This window comes from Musca autumnalis, unplaced genomic scaffold (genome assembly GCF_047663935.1).
Source record: "Musca autumnalis isolate F117 unplaced genomic scaffold, ASM4766393v1 scaffold_2, whole genome shotgun sequence".
In the NCBI taxonomy this organism is placed as follows: Eukaryota; Metazoa; Arthropoda; class Insecta; order Diptera; family Muscidae; genus Musca; species Musca autumnalis.
Genome location: NW_027411755.1, coordinates 153,824,215 through 153,845,942, shown reverse-complemented (window position 1 = coordinate 153,845,942; position 21,728 = coordinate 153,824,215). Strand labels below are relative to the sequence as shown.

Here is a 21,728-nt window from a genome sequence, read left to right as displayed (position 1 = left end):
CTACTGGTGTCGATCACTGCATAGCAGAGCTCGTTCCTGTGGCGTTACTTTGCTACCTACGCGTAAGATGGCCCTCTTCCACTTGGTCCGGTATTTTTTTACGGAAACCCCAGGTTCTGCAGTCGATTCCGCGGTCGGGCACACCTTTTTCATATTCGAGCTCACTTTGTCACCCTCTGGGATTCTCGGAACAGCCTCCTTTGCGAGGTTCTTGACGCGGTTTGCTCGAATCATTTGAAGGTGTGGAGCTCTTTGTCTTTTTTGTTGGCTTTGCAGTGCTCTGCTCTTCAGGAGATCTGATCCTCTTCCCAGCTTCCGAGGAAGTTGAGGGAGTGTTCGGGACCTCTTTGGGAGCATCCTGTAAAATTGCCTCTTTGGTTGCCTGTTGCTTCTTGAGCTTGCGCCGTTGAGCCCCAGACAGCTGTTTTTTGTGTGTTGTGAGGTTTTCAAAGCCCTTACCCACATCATCTACCATCTTGTGGATCTCCACCTTTTTGCGGTTTTCCACGATGGTTTTATTTGTTTGGAATTCGGAGTCTGAATCACTACCTGTATCTGACGGCAGGGTCGAGCTTGAGCTTCCCCTGAGTTCTTTAGTCCCGGTCCACACTAGCGTGAATTTCATTAAAAAATTTCATGAGATTAGGTGTTCTTAAATCGAATTCCCCATTACAGCAATTTTATGATTTTACTCTACTATGGACGTCGATCTAGAGACGCATAATTTCATATCAAAATTTCAATGAAATTACTGTAGTGTGGCCCGGGACTTAGCTTCCTCTTTCCTGTAATTGCCCTTAGGCTGTGTGCTTGTCGCATTACCTTCGACCACAGATGCCAAGTCACCAACATCTGTGGGAGAGATTTGCTTACGATCGCATGATGACGACGGGGTGTGACTGGTAGGCAGATCAACAACACCAGCCGGTACTGGGTATAGTAACCCCTGCAGCGTAACTTTATTACCTTTTCCGACTTTCTTCATATTTGTTTTTGTTTTTAGTCAGTTTTTTGACCGCGGGGAACATAATTTCCCAGAGGCAGGTGACCACACTACTTCGCACCGAAAAACAAGTCATACCTCAAGTGATTTCCCTAGTTAAAAAACGAAGTAGTGATCATCCACTTCCCCCAATCCGGCGGTGGGGACTCGCCCGGTAGGTGAACTGACAAACACCCTCGGGAATAATTTGAGTTACAAATAGAATAATTCGAACTTCATATAGAATAACACTATGCAACACTGAAAATGCAAACAACTTCTAGTATGCATTTTTTGAAAGTACATATTTAGACTACAAAAACCCTAGTAGGGTTTTGTCCTGTCAGATCCAGTTCGGATTTTATGGCCTCATCTAAACCGGGCTAAATCTACACTTTTTTGCATTTATCAGGCCTTTATCTCAGAAACGAATAGGAATTTGGCCTTGCTGTCTTTAGCAATATTGTAGCCCTAAACCAGTAGAACTTATCTTTGGAAAAAACCACATAAGAAAAACTCCATCTAGGGCATCAAAATCTATAAAATATAGAAAATTTTACATAATTGCTAAAATTCTGGTCAGTATCGGCTAAACTATTGGGAGTTGAACCAAGTAACCTTTTGCAAAAATCTTCCAAATAAGGTTCTCAACAATTCTTTGGAAGATTCTGAAAATCTAAAATGCTTACTTCATGTTGTTTCAGCGGTATTTTGCATCAAATGTTTTACAACACGTATTTCAAACACAGTGCACACCAACAGTTTATTCTCGCATTTCGGATTTCACTACATTATTGACATTTTTATTAAACTGAAAAACAACGGCAAAGTGGCATTTTATAACAATGACATGTTCTGAAGAGTTGTGTATTACATTCTAGGGAATATTTTTCCAAAAGAAAATATTCAGAAAAAATTAACGGTTTTGGAGATACGGTGCGAAATGTAAAAAAATTGTGGAATTTTTGCATATATTTTGAAATTTGAGGCAATAAATGTAGTTTTTCGAATTCATTATTTCTCCAAATATTTTATTCTTGTCCTTATCTACAAATTTGCTTCAGAGCACAGTGGATCCACCCATTGCACAGTGGCCAATTTCCCAAAAAACCTGGCCAAAAATCGAAAAAAAACCATTGCATCAATTTACCCTAAATAGTGTCAAATATTGTTTACAGGAGTCCACTGCGTGTAGTTGTGCAAAAATATATACGTTTATTGTTTAGTAAGTGGGTATAAAAGGGGGCCAAAGTGACCCCATTTAGAAAAAAAATTTTTTCTCAATATTTAAGTTGTTTATTAAAATCTTATAATATCCAAAATAAACAGCGGTTTGTTTTGTTTTTTTTTTTTTTTTTTGTAATTGTAATTACAGGTATGCGAAATGTATTCAAAACGTTCAGTGTCGCGAATGAAGTGCGCGTTTTCAATAATTGATATTTGTACTTGTTCATTTTTTTTAGATTAATTTTCACAAAAAGCGATGAAAATAGTTATGAGTAAGATCGAGTTGGGCTATGTAACTTATCATTTCATAAAAAGGGAAGAGTTTTTTACCAAATTACATCGAAACATCCTGCCCATATTTGCCCTTCTCGTTTTTATGCCACATTTTGTCTTGCAGGTATATACATGTATTAGTCTGTTCAGGAGTATATGACAAAAGTTCTTGATATTCCTATATAGCATTACTATTAATTATAACACGTATTGCAAAGTATACATTCTAGAAAGTGCAATACCAGAGCATACTATGGTCAGCATTGTTAAATATGTCAATTTTTGAGATATATAAATTAGTTTTGAAAATATTTCTCGAAAGTAACAGATATGTTTCAAGTATTACTGACTATATACATCTTTTCGTGATTCAAAATGGCAGAAAATAGTATAGAGTGCACTCGTCATGAAGTTTTCAATGCATTGTGTCAGCAATTTCATTTACCACTAAATGAGAAAATCAGACTTTTGGAAAAGCACTTATCCAACAAAGGAAAACGATCAGTTACAATACATTCAGATCAAAAAAATGAAATCAAAGTCCTACTGCACACCATAGGAAAAAAATGGAATGAATGCCATCGAACGACTGAACGTTTTCTTATCTTCAATGAAAAATGGTTGCAAAAAGTAATAACATTTCAGGTATGCCTCAACTAATCGTTTAAGTGTTTAGCATTTGACTGTGTTTATTAAAACGACTATAGGTTCAGGCACTGTTTGAGTTAGATATGATGAGTTCAAAGCCAGAAGATGTGTCCGAATCTTCAAGAAAAAGGGGTCGACCTTCTAAAGAATTTGAAGAAGCGAGTGAAAGAACGAAACGTAGAAACACAAAAGATTTACGGGAATCACATAGTGTATCTGAACTAGTGTTTGCAACGCAAATGACCTTACGCGCAACTGGAGCCTCCAAAGCTGCAAATGTTCTAAAGGACATCACTAATGCATCACCTAATCGAAAATGCTTCGGATGCCAGTATGCTTTTGTCATCCCTTGTGCCCTTGCGATTGTCCAAAAATGATAACCAAAATTCAATAATTTGGCTAAATCCAAAACCATCGTCTCCTCGATTTTGCAGTCCAATAAAGGTGGAATATGTTCGTGAAGACCAAAATTCGATTATTCAGGAGCAAGAGTATATTGATCAACAAATAGAAGCTCTTGTTCCATATTCTACCCACATAAACGGAGAAGATATAATAATAGTATACAAATTACTTTTTACGATGATTGATGGCAAAATTCGTAATAATGTTACCCTAACAAAGTCAAATATGCGTTGCTATCTATGTAACGCTACGTCGAAGCAGTTTAATAATTTAGACGAAGTTTTAGCTTTACCAGTTGAGGAAGCAAATTTGCGGTATGGTTTAGCGAGATTACATGCCTGGAGCCACTTTATGGAATATTTCTTGCATGTAGGATATAAATTAGAAAACAAAAAGTGGCAAGCGCGATCAAAAGAAGATAAAAGTAGATTGGAAGAAAGAAAACGGGAAATACAGAAGAGTTTCAAGCAGCAATTGGGGCTTATTATTGACGCGCCAAAAGTTGGAGGGTTCGGAAACAGCAATGATGGTAACACGGCGCGAAGGTTTTTTACCTATTCGACGAAATTCGCCGAAATTTTAGGTTTAGATGCCGAATGCCTTAACCGGGCTCACGTTATAATGCATGTTTTATCTTGTGGTTTCGCAGTAGATATTAATCTTTTTAAGCAATACTGCTTGGATACTGCAAAATTATTAATAACAAATTATCCGTGGTATTACATGCCCACATCAATTCATGAAGTACTCATCCATGGTTTTCTCATTGTTGAGTGGGCACCACTACCCATCGGTCACCTTTCCGAAGAAGCTCAGGAGTCCAGGAATAAAGATATTAGGAAATATCGAGAAAACTTTTCTCGGAAATCATCTAGAATAAACACAATGACGGATATAATGAACTGGTTACTTGTATCCTCGGATCCTCTCATTTCAAGTCTACGTTCAGACCGTTCAAAAAGAATCAATAATCTATCCTCAGCTGCTATTAAATTACTATCTGCTACCGTCATTGGGAATGCTGAGCTAGTAACCATAAATCCCAATATAGATTCTGAATCATCAGACGAGTGCGAGTCTAACAGCGAATAGTAATAACTTTTTGTGTGTATTTTCAGAAATTATATAATATACATATGTTTATTATTTGGCCGTTTTCATCATATTTATAATTATTATAATAACTTATAATTTTTTAAATGATCAAAAATAATATGGAATAAAATTTGAAACTTCAATATCATACTTGCACGTCTTTTCTTACACAAATTGTAATTCATTGGTGACATATAGGCCCGTTATTATATGTGACCGATAGTTAAAGAAATTATGTTATCGGACAGATAAACCAGTTTTGGTTATTACGAGTTCCATTTACCTATGAACTGTCCGATAAGCAAAAGGTTAGACCATCTTCCTTATAACTTTTAAAGTTGAGTTTACTCAATTCATGTTGCCATATTTTATATAAATAATATGGCAATAACAGCAAAATATATTCAAATAAAAAATGGAAAATACAAATCGTTTGTTTTATATTGAAGAACTGGATGATATTTACGAAAATATTCAGCCAAAAAGAAGAGCAGCAAAAACATTCCGTCAACAAGTGGACTATCTTAAATTTTATGATGAAAAGGAGTTTGTAAAAAGGTTCAGAATTTCAAAAAGTACGTTTCAATTTCTATTACAAAAAATCGGCTGTTCCATACAGGCAAAAGTGTTAAAGTATGTACAAAATAATTTATAAATCGCTGAATCACTAATCGATTTTATTTCAGACCATATGCCGTGTCACCTCAAACGAAGCTATTGATTACATTAAGGTTTTATGCCAGTGGAAGCTTCCTAATTACAGTTGGTGACTTTTGTGGCGTTAGTGTCACTACAGCAAGTCGTGTAGTTAAAGAAACGTCGAGTGCTTTGGCCTCAATGTCAAAGGATTATATTAAATTTCCCTCTGATGTGAACGGAATGCAAAAGATATCGTCAGATTTCTTTTCTATTGCAAAATTTCCAAAAGTTATTGGAGCCATTGATTGTACCCACGTCCGTATTCAATCCCCAGGAGGAAATGACGGAGAAATATTTCGTAGTCGAAAAGGATATTTTTCATTCAATGTTCAAGCCGTGTGTAATGCTAAACTTATGTTTCAAGACTTGGTAGCTAGATGGCCAGGATCTTCACATGACAGCAATATTTTCCAAAATAGTCGTTTAAAATTTCGATTCGAAGAGGGTCATTTTCAAAATTATGTTCTTCTCGGAGATTCTGGATATAAACAATGTAAATATATGATGACTCCATTGCTAAATCCAAGCACTAGAGCAGAAGCACTTTATAATGAATCTCAAATTCGTACACGCAATACGATTGAGAGATGCTTTGGTGTTTGGAAGAGGCGTTTTCCTGTATTATCAACAGGTCTGCGTTTGGCTACTGCAACGAAAATGGCAGTTATCGTGGCATGTGCAGTTCTTCACAATATAGCCATAATAGAGAAGGACCCACTTCCGCCAACTGAGACTGAACTAATACCTGAAGAAGATTTTCCAGATTATATGGAGGACACTCAAGTTATAAATCAAGCCAATTCATTTGCAAGAACGATTTTGATTGAAAATTATTTTACAAGGTATATTCAAAAGTTTAGGTTGCCAACTAATTTTTTTATGATAAAACTGTGTGCTATAGTTTTCCTGGCACTGGCTTGGTATTTTTCTTATTGCGACGTTCTTCTATCCGTTTCTCGATTACTGTTTAGATTTTGGTACGAACTTCCTAAAAGATCTTCCAAATTTAAACGTAGCATAGAGATAGAATATATTCGTTCGCAGCATATCCGACGAATATTTCGAAGTGTTACAAACAGAATGGCAAAGATATTTATACCCTCCTCTTATAGTGGAAGATGTAAAAACTATTAGTTTGCTGTACTGTAACAATTACAGTACGAGACTGATTTAATATATTCGCGGTGCAACTTAGGAGTAATTTCACAGAAATTTTGACATGAAATTAAAAACAAATGTAAAATAAAACGGACTGTTTGTTTCATACGAACAGTAACACAAAGCAAATTTGACGAACGCATGAAAGCATGTTTTTCCAAAAAAAGCAAAATTTCATGTAAAAATTTCATTGAAATTACTCTATTGTGAGCCGGAACATTCATATCTGCGGCTTTGAAAATATCACAGTACTACCACACACACACAGTATAGCCATATAAAGAAAACTATTGCTGTTTTTGCTTTACATTACGTTTACATTTACGAAATCCAGGGGATCTCAAATCCATTACTTATGCGAAAATTAAATTCACTGGATTTCAGATACGTTTTTATGTGACTTATGCCAATGGAATTGACAGTTGAAATCCACCTGATTTCGTAATGAAAACCTATTAGCTATTACTCTGTTAATATACTTTAGTTTTAAACAAGTTATGGCCAACACTATTTCTGTTCCAGTACTGCGAGAATCTACTAATTTTTTACTATTTCTCCGATATCATAAATAAAAAATGTTATCGTAGTTAAAATTAGTAGCTTTTTGTACGTTCAGGAATAGAAATTGTATTTGTACTTCAGTTAATACTTCAGTATTTGAAATCTACTTTCAGCCTTTTAACGAATGCCGATTAACTAAAACTCCGCTTTAAAACTTTTTTCGACCAACTGTATTTGTACTTCAGTTTTTATTTCAATGTTTATATTCAGTCTTTTAAAGAAGGTACAATGTTAATTATTTATAATTCTAAACTATGTAACAAAAAATACAATGAATTTAAAAAAGGAGATTAATAAAGCAAAAAAATTAATTACACTAAAAATTTTAATTTCTTTTCCTCCAACTCTAGCTGCAGAATTTCATTTTTTAGCTTCAAAGAAGACATCTCTTGTTCATGTTTCTCTTGAGCACGCATGTTTTCCTGTTCATGCTTCTCCTGAGCACGAAGGTTTTCATTCTTGTAAAAGCTCTGCTGTAAAAGAACAAGTTCAATCTTTTCTTCTTCTAAATTACGTTTCCTTTTGCCACCGGTAACAAGCACCTTTGATTTAGGCTTTTTTAAAGACTGCGGGCCAAAGTCGGTCGACCAGTCGTTTCTTTCTATGGTAATATTCATGTTGTTGTTCTAAAAATATATAAAAATGTAAAGTTAAATAAAACAAGTCACCCTAAAGTTAAAATGTTGGTTTGGGACCCACTGTGCAACTTACATTTTCCTTATTGCTTTCCACAATAAATTCATTGGAGGTATCTAGCTCACAGTAATCAGTGACATCAGGTTCAACAACTACAACAAAAATATACAAATTTCACACATTTGTTTAACGCTTCATTTGCTCTTATGGACTTACTAAAATCGCTGTCATAAGTATTTTCAAAGCCTGTTGCCGAATCTCCCAGCATGGACGCAATTTTCTCCGAAACAGTAGACACTTTACAGGTCGCCGATCCACCACCCGTACGATAAGTCTGTAACTTTTGTTCTGCAATTTCACTCTTTGACCGACGTTTCATAACGTCATATTTATCACGTAGTGTCCTCCAGGGTCGACGTGTTCCAATATTGGCTGCAAAGTCGTCCTCAATTTTCTTCCAGGCTTCTTCTTTTTGCTTCCAAACAACGGAATCTGATTTTTTGTTTTCGATAACATTTCTTTGTTCCTCTACTAAATTTACAAGCAGGAGCTCTTCCTCCTTTGTAAAATTTTTTGCCCGTTTTCTTTGACAGGTTTCCATTGTGGCTTAAGATTGTTTTTACAAGAATAAATAATTTTTTCTTTCACAAAATAATTTACAAATTTGTTTTGTTTTCTTTTAACTAAAATGAAGATGCCACTGTGATAAAAAAAACATTTAATACCAATTACATCTGCAAAAAGTAACCATTTTGTTGCCACATGTCTGAAAAAGTGACATTTACTTTAAAGGGAAGTTGTAATAATGAAAACCGGTTAAAGTCTACTTTTTACCAAACTTTATTTAAAGTACGGTATAACTCATGGTAGAACAAATACAAGGTAAAGTTAATACTACAACAAATACTACTCGAACAACAACCACAAAGGAATTTGTTTTTGTTTGTAAACCTTAGTGTCAACGTAAATGTAAACAAAACAAGGAAATGTCTATAAATTATTGGAATTTAAAAAACTAATAATTTTTCACATTTGATTGAATATTTTGGAAAACATGAATGAAAACTCGTTAGATTTTCAATTTGAATGTTTCCATATCATTCCACTAAATGCATAATTTCTCGCAGAAAGTAGAATACTTGCAAAAATGTTTCGGGTCGCTGGTAATTCATTGAAAAAAGAGAAGATGTTTCAATCATTTGCTTTTGAAAACAAAAAAGCACATGTTTATTAGGGCTTCATTCTTTTCAAGTTTAAGAAAATATTACACATATTAACAAATATTGTACCGCCTCTATAAGCGGTGTTTTAGTGTGCGGCATGTCGTTCGGACCTGGAGGAGGTTACATGTCAATGATATGAAGCCGTCTTTATGGGAAATAGTTTTTTTTTCTGATGAATAAATTTGTTCTTCAAAAATATATATCCCTAATATACATCGAACATAGAAATAAATACATAAAATGTCGAATGGAATTTGACACTAACACTACAACTCAGTTCAGTCAGCTGGGTATTGCTGCTACCTTTTCTTGTTCTACCATGGGTATAACTAAAGTTTCCTTAAAAGACAACATGTAATAACGGGCCATAGTGGAATTTAACGAAGAACATTATTGTCTTTGACGTCATTATTCCAAAATGATGTTTTGTATCACAATTTTATCTAAATTCACAAGAAGTACGACCTTAACCCTAATTTTTTTTTCAATTTTGCATATTTCTGGAATTTAGGTAAGATATAGAGTTTTAGTGTATTCCGGGACCTATAGTAAAATTTGATGGCGAACAAATTTGTAGAATATTTTGATCCGATACGAACTCATTTAATAGGAGAAAGACCAGAAAGACCCCCTCAATGACCGTCTAAGAGTTAAAAAATACGAAAAATGAAATCAGCGACCCGAAAAACATAAGAAACCAAGGTTAGGCTTGAATCCATTCATTTTTAGAGTTTTGGCCAGGTTTTTTGTAAAATTGCCCACTGTGCATTGGCCAAAAATAAAAAAATTAATGTCAGAATTTTGGTACAATATCTGGCAAATCTGAAAGCTATGACATGTACCTTTTTTAAAATATATTAGTTTTTGTTTCATTCGAACGCGATCTTCTTAAGAATAGCTCCAATAGTCGGAACATTTGACTAACATTTTTTGTTGTGAGTACAACCTATATTTTAAGTGCAGGTAAATATATTCAAAATATCGCGAAACTAATACGTATAGCAAAATATTACAGTGGATTTTGAAGGAGGAGGAAATAGCTTAATTTTTATTAATAAATAGTGTTTTAGCGTGATGTGGAATTCTAGTTAGCTGCATATTTTTTTGGTGTATTTTGTAATGCCAATTCGATCATATACTGAAATTTGACCTAAGGTTTTAGTCATGATGCCCACCAGTGCCCACCTCGGGAATAATTTTCCAAAGTAGTTCATGGGTTTAAGATTATTCAGTATTAAAATCAGCCGCCATCTTGTGCCAGACTATAAATGGTGGGTCGCTGACTAAAGCTGCCCTATAATACGGTTTCTATGGATATATTAGCGTATAACTCTGTTATCTGACCACGTACATTAACATAATCGGCATCAGTGGCAAGATGAAGAAATCTTCTTACAAATTTGTCTTATGTTGGCTGTGCGTGCCTTCCAGGAAGAACGCTATAAGATCTATATTAAAAATTTTACCAATTTTCAAAAAATGTTGAGTTTTTTAATCCGCTAAATTGGTTGGATTTTATGTTGTTTTGGAGATTTTTTGTTTCCCCAAGCCTATTTTTGCATAATAAGATAATAGGGACCTTTGTTCATGCCATTTTGTATTAACAGCATAAAACAATTCTTACCGTATACCCCCTCCAGAGGAGAAAGGGGGGAGAATATTGCGTTCGTGGTTTCTTAAAACCCTCTTCGCAGCAGCACAAAGCTATAACCGGCGCTTTGGCTTGATTTTTACACTCTAAATATTTTTGGCCACTTTCTCCATACAAGTGGATCCACTGTGCAGAGGTCAGAAGAAGATTCGCATTGGTTTCAGAGATATAGCCCCGAATTTCTTTAAAAACTCAATATTTAACCATGTTTAGACGAGGCCATAAAATCCGAGCTGATCTGACTCAACAAAACCCAACTAGGGTTCCTTGTCGTTTGGGTCTGTACTTTCAAAAAATCTTCAGTTCGAATTGTTTGCACAAGATCACCTTAAAAATGTTGCACAGTGTAATTCGAATAACAAATAGAATAATTCGAAATACAAATAGAATAATTCAAAAAACAAATGAAATGTTACAAATTACAACTAAAATGTTTCGAATTACATCTGAAAAAGGTGTATTATTATGTTCATTGAAAATGTTCAACAGCCTACTTTGTTTGTTGTAATCTGTTTTGCCTTCACTGTAATAAGAAAACACCTGCTGCTAGCCGGAGAAAGCTTTTAGCAAAAGCTTCTCTAAATCGTGAGAATAAAGCTTATTTTTTAATGCAAACAGCTGCTACTGCTGGGAAAATTGTAAAGCGAATTGATTTCTCTCTCCTGGAAAAACCATGATGCCATTTAGGCAGATATGCAAGCACACACACGCACACACTGACATACAAATGGAAAAACACACAGGTAGATAGACATGAAAACAAAATAAGCATAATCAGTACGAATTTGAACTTACATTGAATAGCGTCGTGTGGGTTAAAACGAAGCAAATAAATGAAGTGAATGTTTAATTACTTCTTTTTTTGTTGATAAAAAGCATCAAAAGTGTAACTGAAAAATGGTTTAAAATTTTATTCAAAAAGAAAAGATTATTAAAAAATAAAAGAATAATGTGGTTTCTGTGTTAAAAGAAGTTTCTAAGTGAAAAAAAGTTGAAAACGCGCTTCGTTTGGTATTCTTTATTCGCTTCTCGTTTGGTACCTTTTCAAAAGGCAAAGGTGAAATTCCTGATACATTTCTTCTTGTTGCGCTCGGGTTGTCTTTTGTTATGAATCAAATTCACCACACTGAATTATGATTTTTTGATGGAAACTGGCTGTGCCACCTGATTCCTCTCCTAACGCTACCACTACTACCAACCACCACCCCCTTTGGTTTCAACACTCACTTTCAACCAATGCCAATTAGCAGTGATATGTGCTGTGTGTGTGTGTGTGATGTATTTGTTTAGTTCTTATTTGGAAAAGTGTCAGTAGTGATGAGAGATGTGGTATTTATTATTGTGTATCTCTATAGTGTGCATGATGTGTATTTGGGCAATTGTTTAAATATTAAAAATATAAATTATAAAAATTTAAATAAAAAATAAATTTTTAAAAATTAAAAAAAAATAATAATTTAAAAATAGAGTTTATAACGAAAAATACAACGTTTAATAAAAAACAACATATTGTGTACAACAACAACAGCAAAAAGTTAAATATCACAGTGCAAATAGTGTAACCTTAACATTTCATTTAATTAATTTATTCAACAGTTATTTGAATTCTCTCCCCCTCAACATTTTGGTGTTCCTGCCTGCAATTGTATGCTGTGGTTCGTGGTTCTCTTTTGAATAATTAAACACACTTATATACCCATAAAGTTACAGTCATCTTGTACCTTTAATCATCATTACACCTATCACTGTAACAAAGTTTACATATGTAACTACTCTCAAACTCTCTCTCGCGCGCTACCTCTCTCTCTTTTCGTTACAACCAACAAGTAAATATTTTCCTTTGTAAAGCTTTCGCTGTTGCAAAAACAAAAAGGTAAAAATCATTTTCACCTCAATAGCTTTTTACGGTCTTCCTTTCTCTCACTCCCTCACTCTCTCTTTCTCGGTCTCAATTTTATACATGTTCACGACACGTAGCACAAGGACTCTGACTGGATAAATCCTCGTAGCATTTAGTTGGAGGGTTTCTTAAGGCACGAATACGTTGTGGCGAATGATTATTTTATATTTCATTCGCTTTATGGGAATGTGTGTGTGTGTGTGCGTTGCGTGTGCATGTATGTATGAGTGTTTGTTTATGAATTGTTGAAATCGTATGTGTTTGTTAAATGTGTGTTGTTTCTTTTTTGTTCGTCCTTTCTTTACTAACTTCGCAATACATATTGTAGTGAACGAACGAAGAGGTCACCTATGGAGAATAACTTGAACATGCACAATGTCATACTTGTTGTTGTATGAGCAACAATCATAACTGCGAGGTCCAGGGTTGGAAATAATTGTACCACATTATCATTTCTGAACGTTTACAATGTGTTTATCTAACTATTTCAGTTAAAGGGGATCATAATTAACAGAATATGGGAACGTTTTGTTCATGTCAATATGAAAACGTTCGAAAAAGTTGTACACTTTAATTTGTGAAATATAAACACCTTAATTTTACTTTAAAATAAATAATAAATTTTAACAAGTAAGAACGGCATTAATTTCGGCCAGGCCGAACTTGTTATACCCCACGAGTTGTATTGAAGTAAGATGGAACCATTAGTTTCCCTTCGTTTATGAAGAAGACTAAGTACCAAATTTCAGCAAGTTCGGTAAAGCAATGTAGCTAACCTTCAAAATACCGAAATTCGGGAGGTACCGTTCCATGGGGGCTATATCAAAAAGTTGATCTATACCTACAAGTTTCTGGCGGAAAGTTTTTAGACTCAAAGAAGACTAAATACAAAATTTCCCATATTTCGGTAAAACCTTCAAAATACCGAAAAATAAGAGGTCACTTCTATGCGGGATATAGAAACCCGCGGACCTATACTGATAATTATCTTCGGGAATAGTTTGTATGTATTTCTTTCTTTCTGTGAAATATTGACGTCACAACCTTCAAAATTATATCGTAACGTGGACTTACACCGATGAATTTCAGTCAGAAAGGCTTCTACCTACAATAAAGACTAAATACCAAATTTCAGCCATTTCGGTGGGTTGTTGTGGCCACATCCTTCAAAATATCGAAAATCGGGAAGTACCGTTCTATGGGGACTATATGAAGGCGTGGACCTATTCCGACAAATTTCAGGGGAAAATTCATATGGAACGTTTAATACCCCAAATGAAGACCAAATACCAAATTTCAGGCATTTCGGCGGAATATTGAGATGGACCCATGTAGTCCATTTGTAATACCAAACATCCTAGGAGTAATAGAAACTTCTATACCAAATTACAAAGCTCTATCTTAAAAGTTGCGAGCTGTATCTTGATTTCAACAGGCGGACGGACTGACGGACAGACGGATATGGTTATATCGACTTAGAATTTTACCTTGATCAAGAATATATATCCTTTAAAGGCCTGCGATGAATGTTTCGATTTGTTACAAACGGAATGACCAATTTAATTATACCCTCCATATTATGGTGGAGGGTATAAAAATGTGTTCAGCCAGGTGAAAGGTACCACCTACGAGGCTATAATAAAGTGTGGACCCATCTTTAAAATTTTTGGTGCAGGGGAGCTCAAAAGACAAATTGCGGGTAGTTCCGTCAAACAATGCAGCTAAGATCCTCAAAACACCGTAAATCGGGAGGTACCGTTATATGGGAGCTACACCAAAACATGGACCTATGTTGACGATTTTTAATGAAAAAGTTTCGTGGCCACTTAGAATCTCAAGTGTGAAGTTACAGCTAGTTCTGCTTAAATTGTAGCTAAAATCTTCAAACTACCGAAAATCGGGTGGTACCGTTATATGGGGGCTATACCAAAACATGGGCCTATGTTAACGGATTTTGGTAGAGAAGTTTCGTGATCACAGAGAACCTAAAATGTCAGATTACATCTAGTCCGGTTAAAAATTGTAGCTAAAACCCTCAAAATACCAAAATCGGGAAGTACCGTTATATGGGGGCTATACCAAAACATGGACCTATGCTAACGTTTTTTGTTGGAGAAGTTTGGCGTTCACTGGGAATCTCAGATGTAAAATTACAGCTAGTTCAGTAAAAAATTTTAGCTTAAATCCTCAAACTAAAGAAAATCGGGTGGTACTATTATATGGGCGCGATCCCAAAACATGTACCTATATTGACGATTTTTTGGTGGAGAAGTTTCGTGGCCACTGAGAACTTCAAATGACAAATTAATTAAAAATTGTAACTAAAATCCTCAAAATACCGAAAATCGTGAGGTACCGTTATATGGGGGCTATACCAAAAAAGAACCTCAAATGTCAAATTACAGCTAGTTCGGTAAAAAAAAATTAGCTAAAACCCTTAAATTCCGAAAATCGGGAGGTTCCCTTATATGGGGGCTATATAAAAAGATGGACCAATGTTGACGATTTTTGGTGGAGAAGTCTTGTAGCCACTGAGAACCTCAAATGTCAAGTTACAGCCAGTTTGGTTAAAAATTGTAGCTATAATCCAAATACTAAAATACCAACAATCGGGAGGCATTGTTGTATGGGGGCTATACCAGAACATGGATCTATGCCCATAATTTTTGGAATACAAGTTTGTTGATCACTAGGTACTGTAAATGTCAAATTTTAGCCAATTTGGTTTGAAAATGTGACTAAAAACTTCAAAATAACTGAAATCGGGCGGTACAGTTATATGGGGGCTATAACATCCCAAACGAAAATGGGGCCCAATTTTTGGGGTGTTCATTTTGGGGATATACATAGAATCAATTTCTGAGTCGATTTATGTATTTCCCTCCGTCCGTCCGTCTGCCTATCCGTCTGTCCATATATTTTACTTCTACTTCTACTTTATTACCCGATTCAGCTGAAAATTGGGTAAGATAATTTTTTAGACATATTAAGAATGTTATTGTTTTTGGTGCAAATCGCTTCAGGTTTGGATATAGCTCCCACATATATTTTCACCCGATTTGAGTTATTTGGTGCACCAATCACGCTATGTGTGTCTAATTTTGATGAAATTTGAAATGTGTGACGGCATTTGCACTAGAAAAAAGTTTTTCAAATGATATTGAAATCGGTTTAGATTTGGATATAGCTTCTATATATATTTTCGCACAATTTGAGCCATTTGGTACACCAAACACGCAAATTCTGTCCAATTTTGCTGCAATTTGATATTTGTCACCGAATTTCGAAATTCGGCCAAACACAAAATTGGATAGATATTTTGATGAAAATTGGAAAATGTGACGCAATTTAGTCGGCCCACCCGTCCTTGATACTTTCTTTACTGGTTTCATTTTGAAAAATGGCCCCAATACAAAAACACCTCAAACTAGGAAACTTGGCCCCAAAATATATTGCAACCAGCATTGTGGCCAAAATGCATGTTTAAATTTGGGGTTCATTTTCAAAATGAAATATCACCCCAAACACCAAAATACAGAAAGGCCCGAAATTATGTATTTACGCCCCAAAATATGCATTCAATAAAATTTGGGGTGTAATTACAGAAAAAGTTTTTAAAGAAATTCGTTCAATGATTTTTACTGGTGCCAGGACATAACTCCCACGGATATAACACCCAGCAATTTTTTGGGATTTCACCTTTGCACAATGGTTCAGAAATCAATTTTCCGGCCAAACCCCCAATTTGTTGTCGTCACCAATTGTTAATTTCTATACGGAATTCTATAGTAAACATATTGAAACTAAGCGTGCTCCCAAAAATACTACAATTTTTGGCCAATTTTTGAAAATAGGTATTTTTTGCAAATTCTTGGAGAAAGAAATAGTTTTTTCTCAGAAACTTTAGCAGATATTGTGTTCATTGTAGTTTGTTAAGTTGGTCGGATTGTTTAATAAACGTTTTAATAAATTACCGTAGTGTTTATTCGAAATGAGCTATTTTATTTTTCCTCAGTTAGTGGACTATAACTTTTAGGGAACAGCATAGAACAAAGTTCCGTTTTCGCAGAATGGTGCCTGTAAGTGTTCTCTTTGAGCCCATATGTACTTTTGTACAGGTCCCGTTCCGTCGTTTAACACTTGTTTAAATTTATTGAATTTACATGGGTAAAAATATGTGTTTTTTCCATACCGTTTCCCATATTAATTATAGATTTTTTACACAAATTGAAATTGTTTATATATAGGAGTTTTTATATAAGTTATACGAGTTTTATGAAAACCCAATGAGTATTGTTTTTTTAATTTAAACAAAAAAATTAAATTTTTTGAAAAAAAAAAAACTTTTTTAAATTTTATTTTTTGTATTTTTATGGTTTGTTTATTGGTGTTTTACCTTTTTTCATAGATTGCAACATATAAATCGGGCGGGGCCATATGATACCCTACACCAACACGATTTCAATATAATTTGGCGAAATTTCATAAAATTTATATACCCTCAGCGTTTATGATAACGAGGGTATATACACTTTCATACGGGCAAAATGTACCTCATCGAAATAATGGTTTTAGACCCCAAGTATGTTTGGACGAAATCCGTTTCAGACAATTTGGAGTAGATTTAGCAATGTCCGCCCGTCTGTCGGGCTGGAGCGCACGATAACTCTCGAACGGATTAACCGATTTGGTCGAAAATTTGGCTTTCGTAATATTTTGTTTAAACTTTGTTTAAGTTCAAAGATGGGCCATATCGGTCCACTCCCTCGGGTACCTCCCCCACAAAAGTTCAAAAATGTTCGGAAAAATTGTGCGCCCTATAACTCTTGAAAGGTGTAACCGATTTTGTCCATACATTGGACATCGTGAAATTTCTGCCAGATATAAATGAGGTTTTAATATGGACTCTATCGATCGACTCCTTCGGGTACATCCCACACAAAATTTCGGATAAGTTCAGTTGAAGACCTTCTCTCGAACCGCTTTGATTTTTGTTATATCAACTTGTATTCGCTGCCCCCATTACGATGGTACAAGTTTTTTCAGGGGCAGGTTCATATTTTCTGAGAAAATTTCCGAAAGCTGATTCGATCCAACATTTGGCCTCCGTAACATTTTGTCCAATTTAGTTTAAGTTCGAAGAAGGGCTATATCAGTCCACCCATACGGTACCTCCACCTCAGAAGTCTGAAAAAATTCACTAAAATGGTACGCACGCCTTTCTGGAAATTATCTTGAAATTTAGTTTACCTTCGAAAATGACCCATATCGGTCTAAGGAGAAGAAGACGGTACCACCCATGTTTTTTAAGATCTGTTTAGAGTCTGTTTGAAGATCCTTTCGAAATTTATACCGATGCTTCTCAATGTGGTCCTGTTTATAGAGATAATATATGTTGCGTTGAAAATACGTACAAAAAGGCCACAAATTTCTGAAAACTCCTAATACATAATTATCGGGGAAAAGGATTTTGTTTGCGTAGCCGGTTTTAGATTCGATATTGTCAATAGATGAAAGTTCCAATTCACATAGGCTGAGGGTATATTTCTGTCGGCAAAACCGACTGATACTTCTTTACTTGTTTTTCTGTATGTATATGGGAGCTATAATATCCAAAGCTGAACCGTTTCCATAATAATTTGTCGAACTTATTTCTAGTCCAAATTTCGTTACACATTTGATACTACAATTTATAATCGAATTTCCCAATTTGTAATTCAAAATGTTGTACTTACCCCCTGTTTTTGTAACTTATTTTTGTTCGTTCGTCTATATTCGTAATAATTTAGGCATCCATAGCACAGCCCCCAGAAGACATACACATCTAATTTTTCGTATACCCGTTCCATATATCGTTAAGAATTCGTCATTCAAAAATCAGCCCTCTACATTTGCGTTAAAGCGAGTAAATCGATCTACAAAATTTGACAATTCGTGTGAGAAGAATAAAAATTTTTACAAAAACTGGGGGTTAAATTACAAATATAAAAATTGAATTTTCGAATAGAATCGGGGCGAAATCATATATGGGAGCAATATTCAAATCAGAACCGATTTCAATATAATTTGGACAATAAATGCGACCTGTAGTTTGTTTACAAAAATACATGGACATACGAACAGACAGATAGACGGACGGACATGCATAAATCGACTCAGAAAGTGAAGCTATGCAGATCAACAAAAGGAACTATTGGTCTCATTCGTTTCTTTTTGCATGTTACAAACTAATGCACTAAGACATAATACCTCTTACCACAGTGTGGTGTTGGGTATAAACATTTACGTAAAACTCGGATACAAAAATATGTGTTTTTTTTTAATTTCGTTATAGGTATGTATATTATCTCCCGTTTCACGATTATAAAGTTTCATTAAGCCTGTGTATTTCCATGCAGTTGGTCTAAAACGCAAGCAATTCGAAACAAATATTGTTTTGTTATTTTCGATTTTGAATGAAACATTTAAAATATGCATGTTCCAGAACCTGCAAGAATCTACAACTTTTTATTACGATAACAATTTTTCCTTTATGTTATCGAAAAAAATAGTAAAAATTAGTAGATTCTTGCAGATTCTTGCAGACCAAATATGTCAGGGATATGTTAGGATTGTAGCATGACACAATTACCCAGGTAGTGGTATCGTAAAATTTTGAATATGGCATATCAACATTTTCTTTATGTTTTTTATAAGGGGATTTGACTTTTCATATTCGAACAGCTGGTACCACTACCTTGGTAATTGTGTCATGGATTGTAGTAAGCAAGGCACATAACTACCCAATAGAAAGTGTCTTTAAGACAACATTGATGAATCGTGCACGACATTTCCAATTCGTTCACGACTCTTTGCAGACAGCCATTTGGGATCGTTGACGACATTTTCACACAAGTGTCCCAGTATTCATGCACGACAACTTGGGCGACAGGGTAAGCGAAGTTGTCGTCGACGACGATCTAGATGACTAAAATCCCCGTATTTCGTCGACGACTGTTTCAGCGACCCTGTCTTGCTACTAGTCATCGATGACCCAACTAAAGACAATTTCGTTTATGTTGTCTTGTGTCAAATTTTTATTTTTATTTAATTATAAAATATATATTTTTTACAAAATAAATTAGTTTATTTTATTTTATTTTAAAAATATTTATTACAATTAAAAATTATAATAAAAATTATAATATTATAAATTAGTTAAATAATTAATAATACTTAGCTGCCGTATGTTCTGCAATCCCCCATTTTCTTCCAGTTTTACCATGCCTTACACTTCTTACCGCAGCCGAACGAAAGGCGACATCTTTTTATTTTTGGATTCTGCAAAAAGAAATAATTTTAAATGAATATTGTGAAAATCTCCTAAATATTCTAAAATCTTACCATATACCACAGGCGTTGTATTTTACAGTCGCTGGAATTTTCAATGTTCTTCAACCTAAATGCACCTATTCAAAAAATAACTACAATTAATTTTTAAGTATTTAATTCTATTTATTCCAACTTACCGTTTTCTACATAATTCAGGTTGTATAAATAAAAATTGTTTAATCGGTAACGCGGTTTCCGAATTTTGTGACTTTATAATTTTATATTTATTACAAATCTAAATTTGTACATCTGAATAAATATGTATACAATTGTTTCAAAGCACACTTTGAGCATTTTTCGGTTTGTTGCCAAGACACAATGCAAGACATGGTCATGCAAGTTGTCGTACATGACAATTTCGGAATATTCGTCAACGAATCGTCGACGAAAATGTCATCGAAGACTCGATTTTCTATTGGGGTTATAAACCATTTTCACCAATACATTCATACTTTTCTCTATACATACCCAGTTGTTCGGGTAACTAGGGAATAACAAGCAATTTTTCTGGCTACTGGTAAACACCCCTAGTTACCACCCAATGTACTCGCAATTTTATAGACTGGTGAATTTAACATGGGGATGTCATAGGAAGGGGTCTATTGTCTCCTCACTGCGTTACCAGTAACCACCCAATTCGATAGTCGTGTGAAGGCAATTGTCTCTTCATTGCATAACCAGTAACCAGTCAATTCGATAGTCTTCGGAAAGCCACTTGTCCCTATTTAAGTTTTCTGTAAACATTTTTATATTTTAGACATTCAAGCACGAAGACAAACGCTTAAATATGTTTTCCCTATGCAAAAATGTACGATATTGTCACAAATTTTCAAAATTTCAACCACGCTGGCCCTAAAAAAATATATAGGAATTTTAAATATTTATAATGTTATCTCAATGTTGGGAGTTACTTTTGCAAAAATTCCTTAGAGACAATTCGTAACTTAGTGACATCCAGCAAATTTGTTTCCATCAAAAAATATCTTGTTTAATAACACCACTTAACAAAGAAACCTCAGAAAGTGGGATATGATGAACTTTTCAAAATTCTTCCAATTATTGAGAGTCGTAATAAACAATTTGATATTGTTCCACAAAATCGGGTATGCATTGACGAACAAATGTGTTTTAACAAAATTTTGACAAAATTTTGGCAATATATGCCGCAAAGCCCCTCAACTTCTAGCATATCCTTTGTGGCTGTGATGGTTTTTCCAATTATACAACGAAGCTGGCGATAACGATGTAATTCCTCAAATGCCTGACATAGGAAGATCAACCAGCGTGGTCATTAGATTATCAAACACTAAATTCCAACAAGGTGACATCCTTATTGGATATTTAGGATCGCAAGGGTATAATTTATGTAAATTACAGGGATGTAAGTCCGAATACGCCAATATACTCTTCCAAATGTATATTAAATATATGTTAATGAAATCGTTACAATTTTTTATCCAAATTTACATTAAGAAACATTTATAAAATTTAAAAAATCATAAGTTGAAACATTATTTTTCTAGAAGTTTTTATTACGTTACAAAGCAGGTTCGCCTTTTGGCGGTCAACAACTTTTCTAATTTAGAGGATAATTTTAAAATTTTTGTCAGCTTTTACTATTAACACATGTCTTATTTACCTAAAAACTATTGATTAATAATGTTTTTAATCAGAAAAAAATTGGCGGGTTAGAGGGTTAATACATTGCATTTCTTCACATTTGAACATCAGTGCGTATGAATGTTATTATAATCTTTCTAATTAATAACCGTCATACGCACTGAGATTCCATTGGAAAGAAATTTAACATATTAATAAAAAACTAAAAAATTAAAACACAAAAATTGTGGTTTTAATTTCCTTTTTTGTAATAATAAATTATTTTATATTGTAATAATG

The 21,728-nt window shown here is 34.4% G+C and overlaps 2 protein-coding genes across 3 annotated transcripts in view; one reads left to right on the top strand and one right to left on the bottom strand.

The window, feature by feature from the left end:
• Positions 1-7,346: 7,346 nt before the first annotated feature.
• Positions 7,347-8,336, bottom strand: LOC141393138 (uncharacterized). The gene is made up of 3 exons (XM_073966093.1): positions 7,901-8,336; positions 7,760-7,836; positions 7,347-7,674 (listed from the first exon to the last, which is right to left on the bottom strand). Exons 1-3 carry the CDS (start codon positions 8,283-8,285, stop codon positions 7,360-7,362), a joined length of 777 nt encoding a protein of 258 aa, XP_073822194.1. The 5' UTR covers positions 8,286-8,336; the 3' UTR covers positions 7,347-7,359.
• Positions 8,337-11,331: 2,995 nt separating this feature from the next.
• The window catches only part of LOC141394757 (uncharacterized), a 606,899-nt gene continuing 596,502 nt past the window's right edge, over positions 11,332-21,728 (top strand). Inside the window, exon 1 of one of the 2 annotated variants that reach the window (XM_073969582.1) lies at positions 11,332-11,615. The gene's annotated coding sequence lies outside the window, so the exon portion shown is untranslated. Of the gene's footprint in view, positions 11,616-11,937; positions 12,432-21,728 lie in introns of those variants that run through there. The other variant, XM_073969583.1, reaches the window with a different exon arrangement.

What these genes read in the sequence shown, in the direction of transcription:
- LOC141393138 (XM_073966093.1), bottom strand. Translation starts at nt 8,285, where the DNA reads ATGGAAACCTGTCAAAGAAAACGGGCAAAAAATTTTACAAAGGAGGAA. An exon ending in TACTTATGACAGCGATTTTA is followed by an intron (nt 7,837 to 7,900) that starts GTAAGTCCATAA and finishes TTTTTGTTGTAG; the next exon opens with TTGTTGAACCTGATGTCACT. An exon ending in TGGAAAGCAATAAGGAAAAT is followed by an intron (nt 7,675 to 7,759) that starts GTAAGTTGCACA and finishes ATATATTTTTAG; the next exon opens with AACAACAACATGAATATTAC.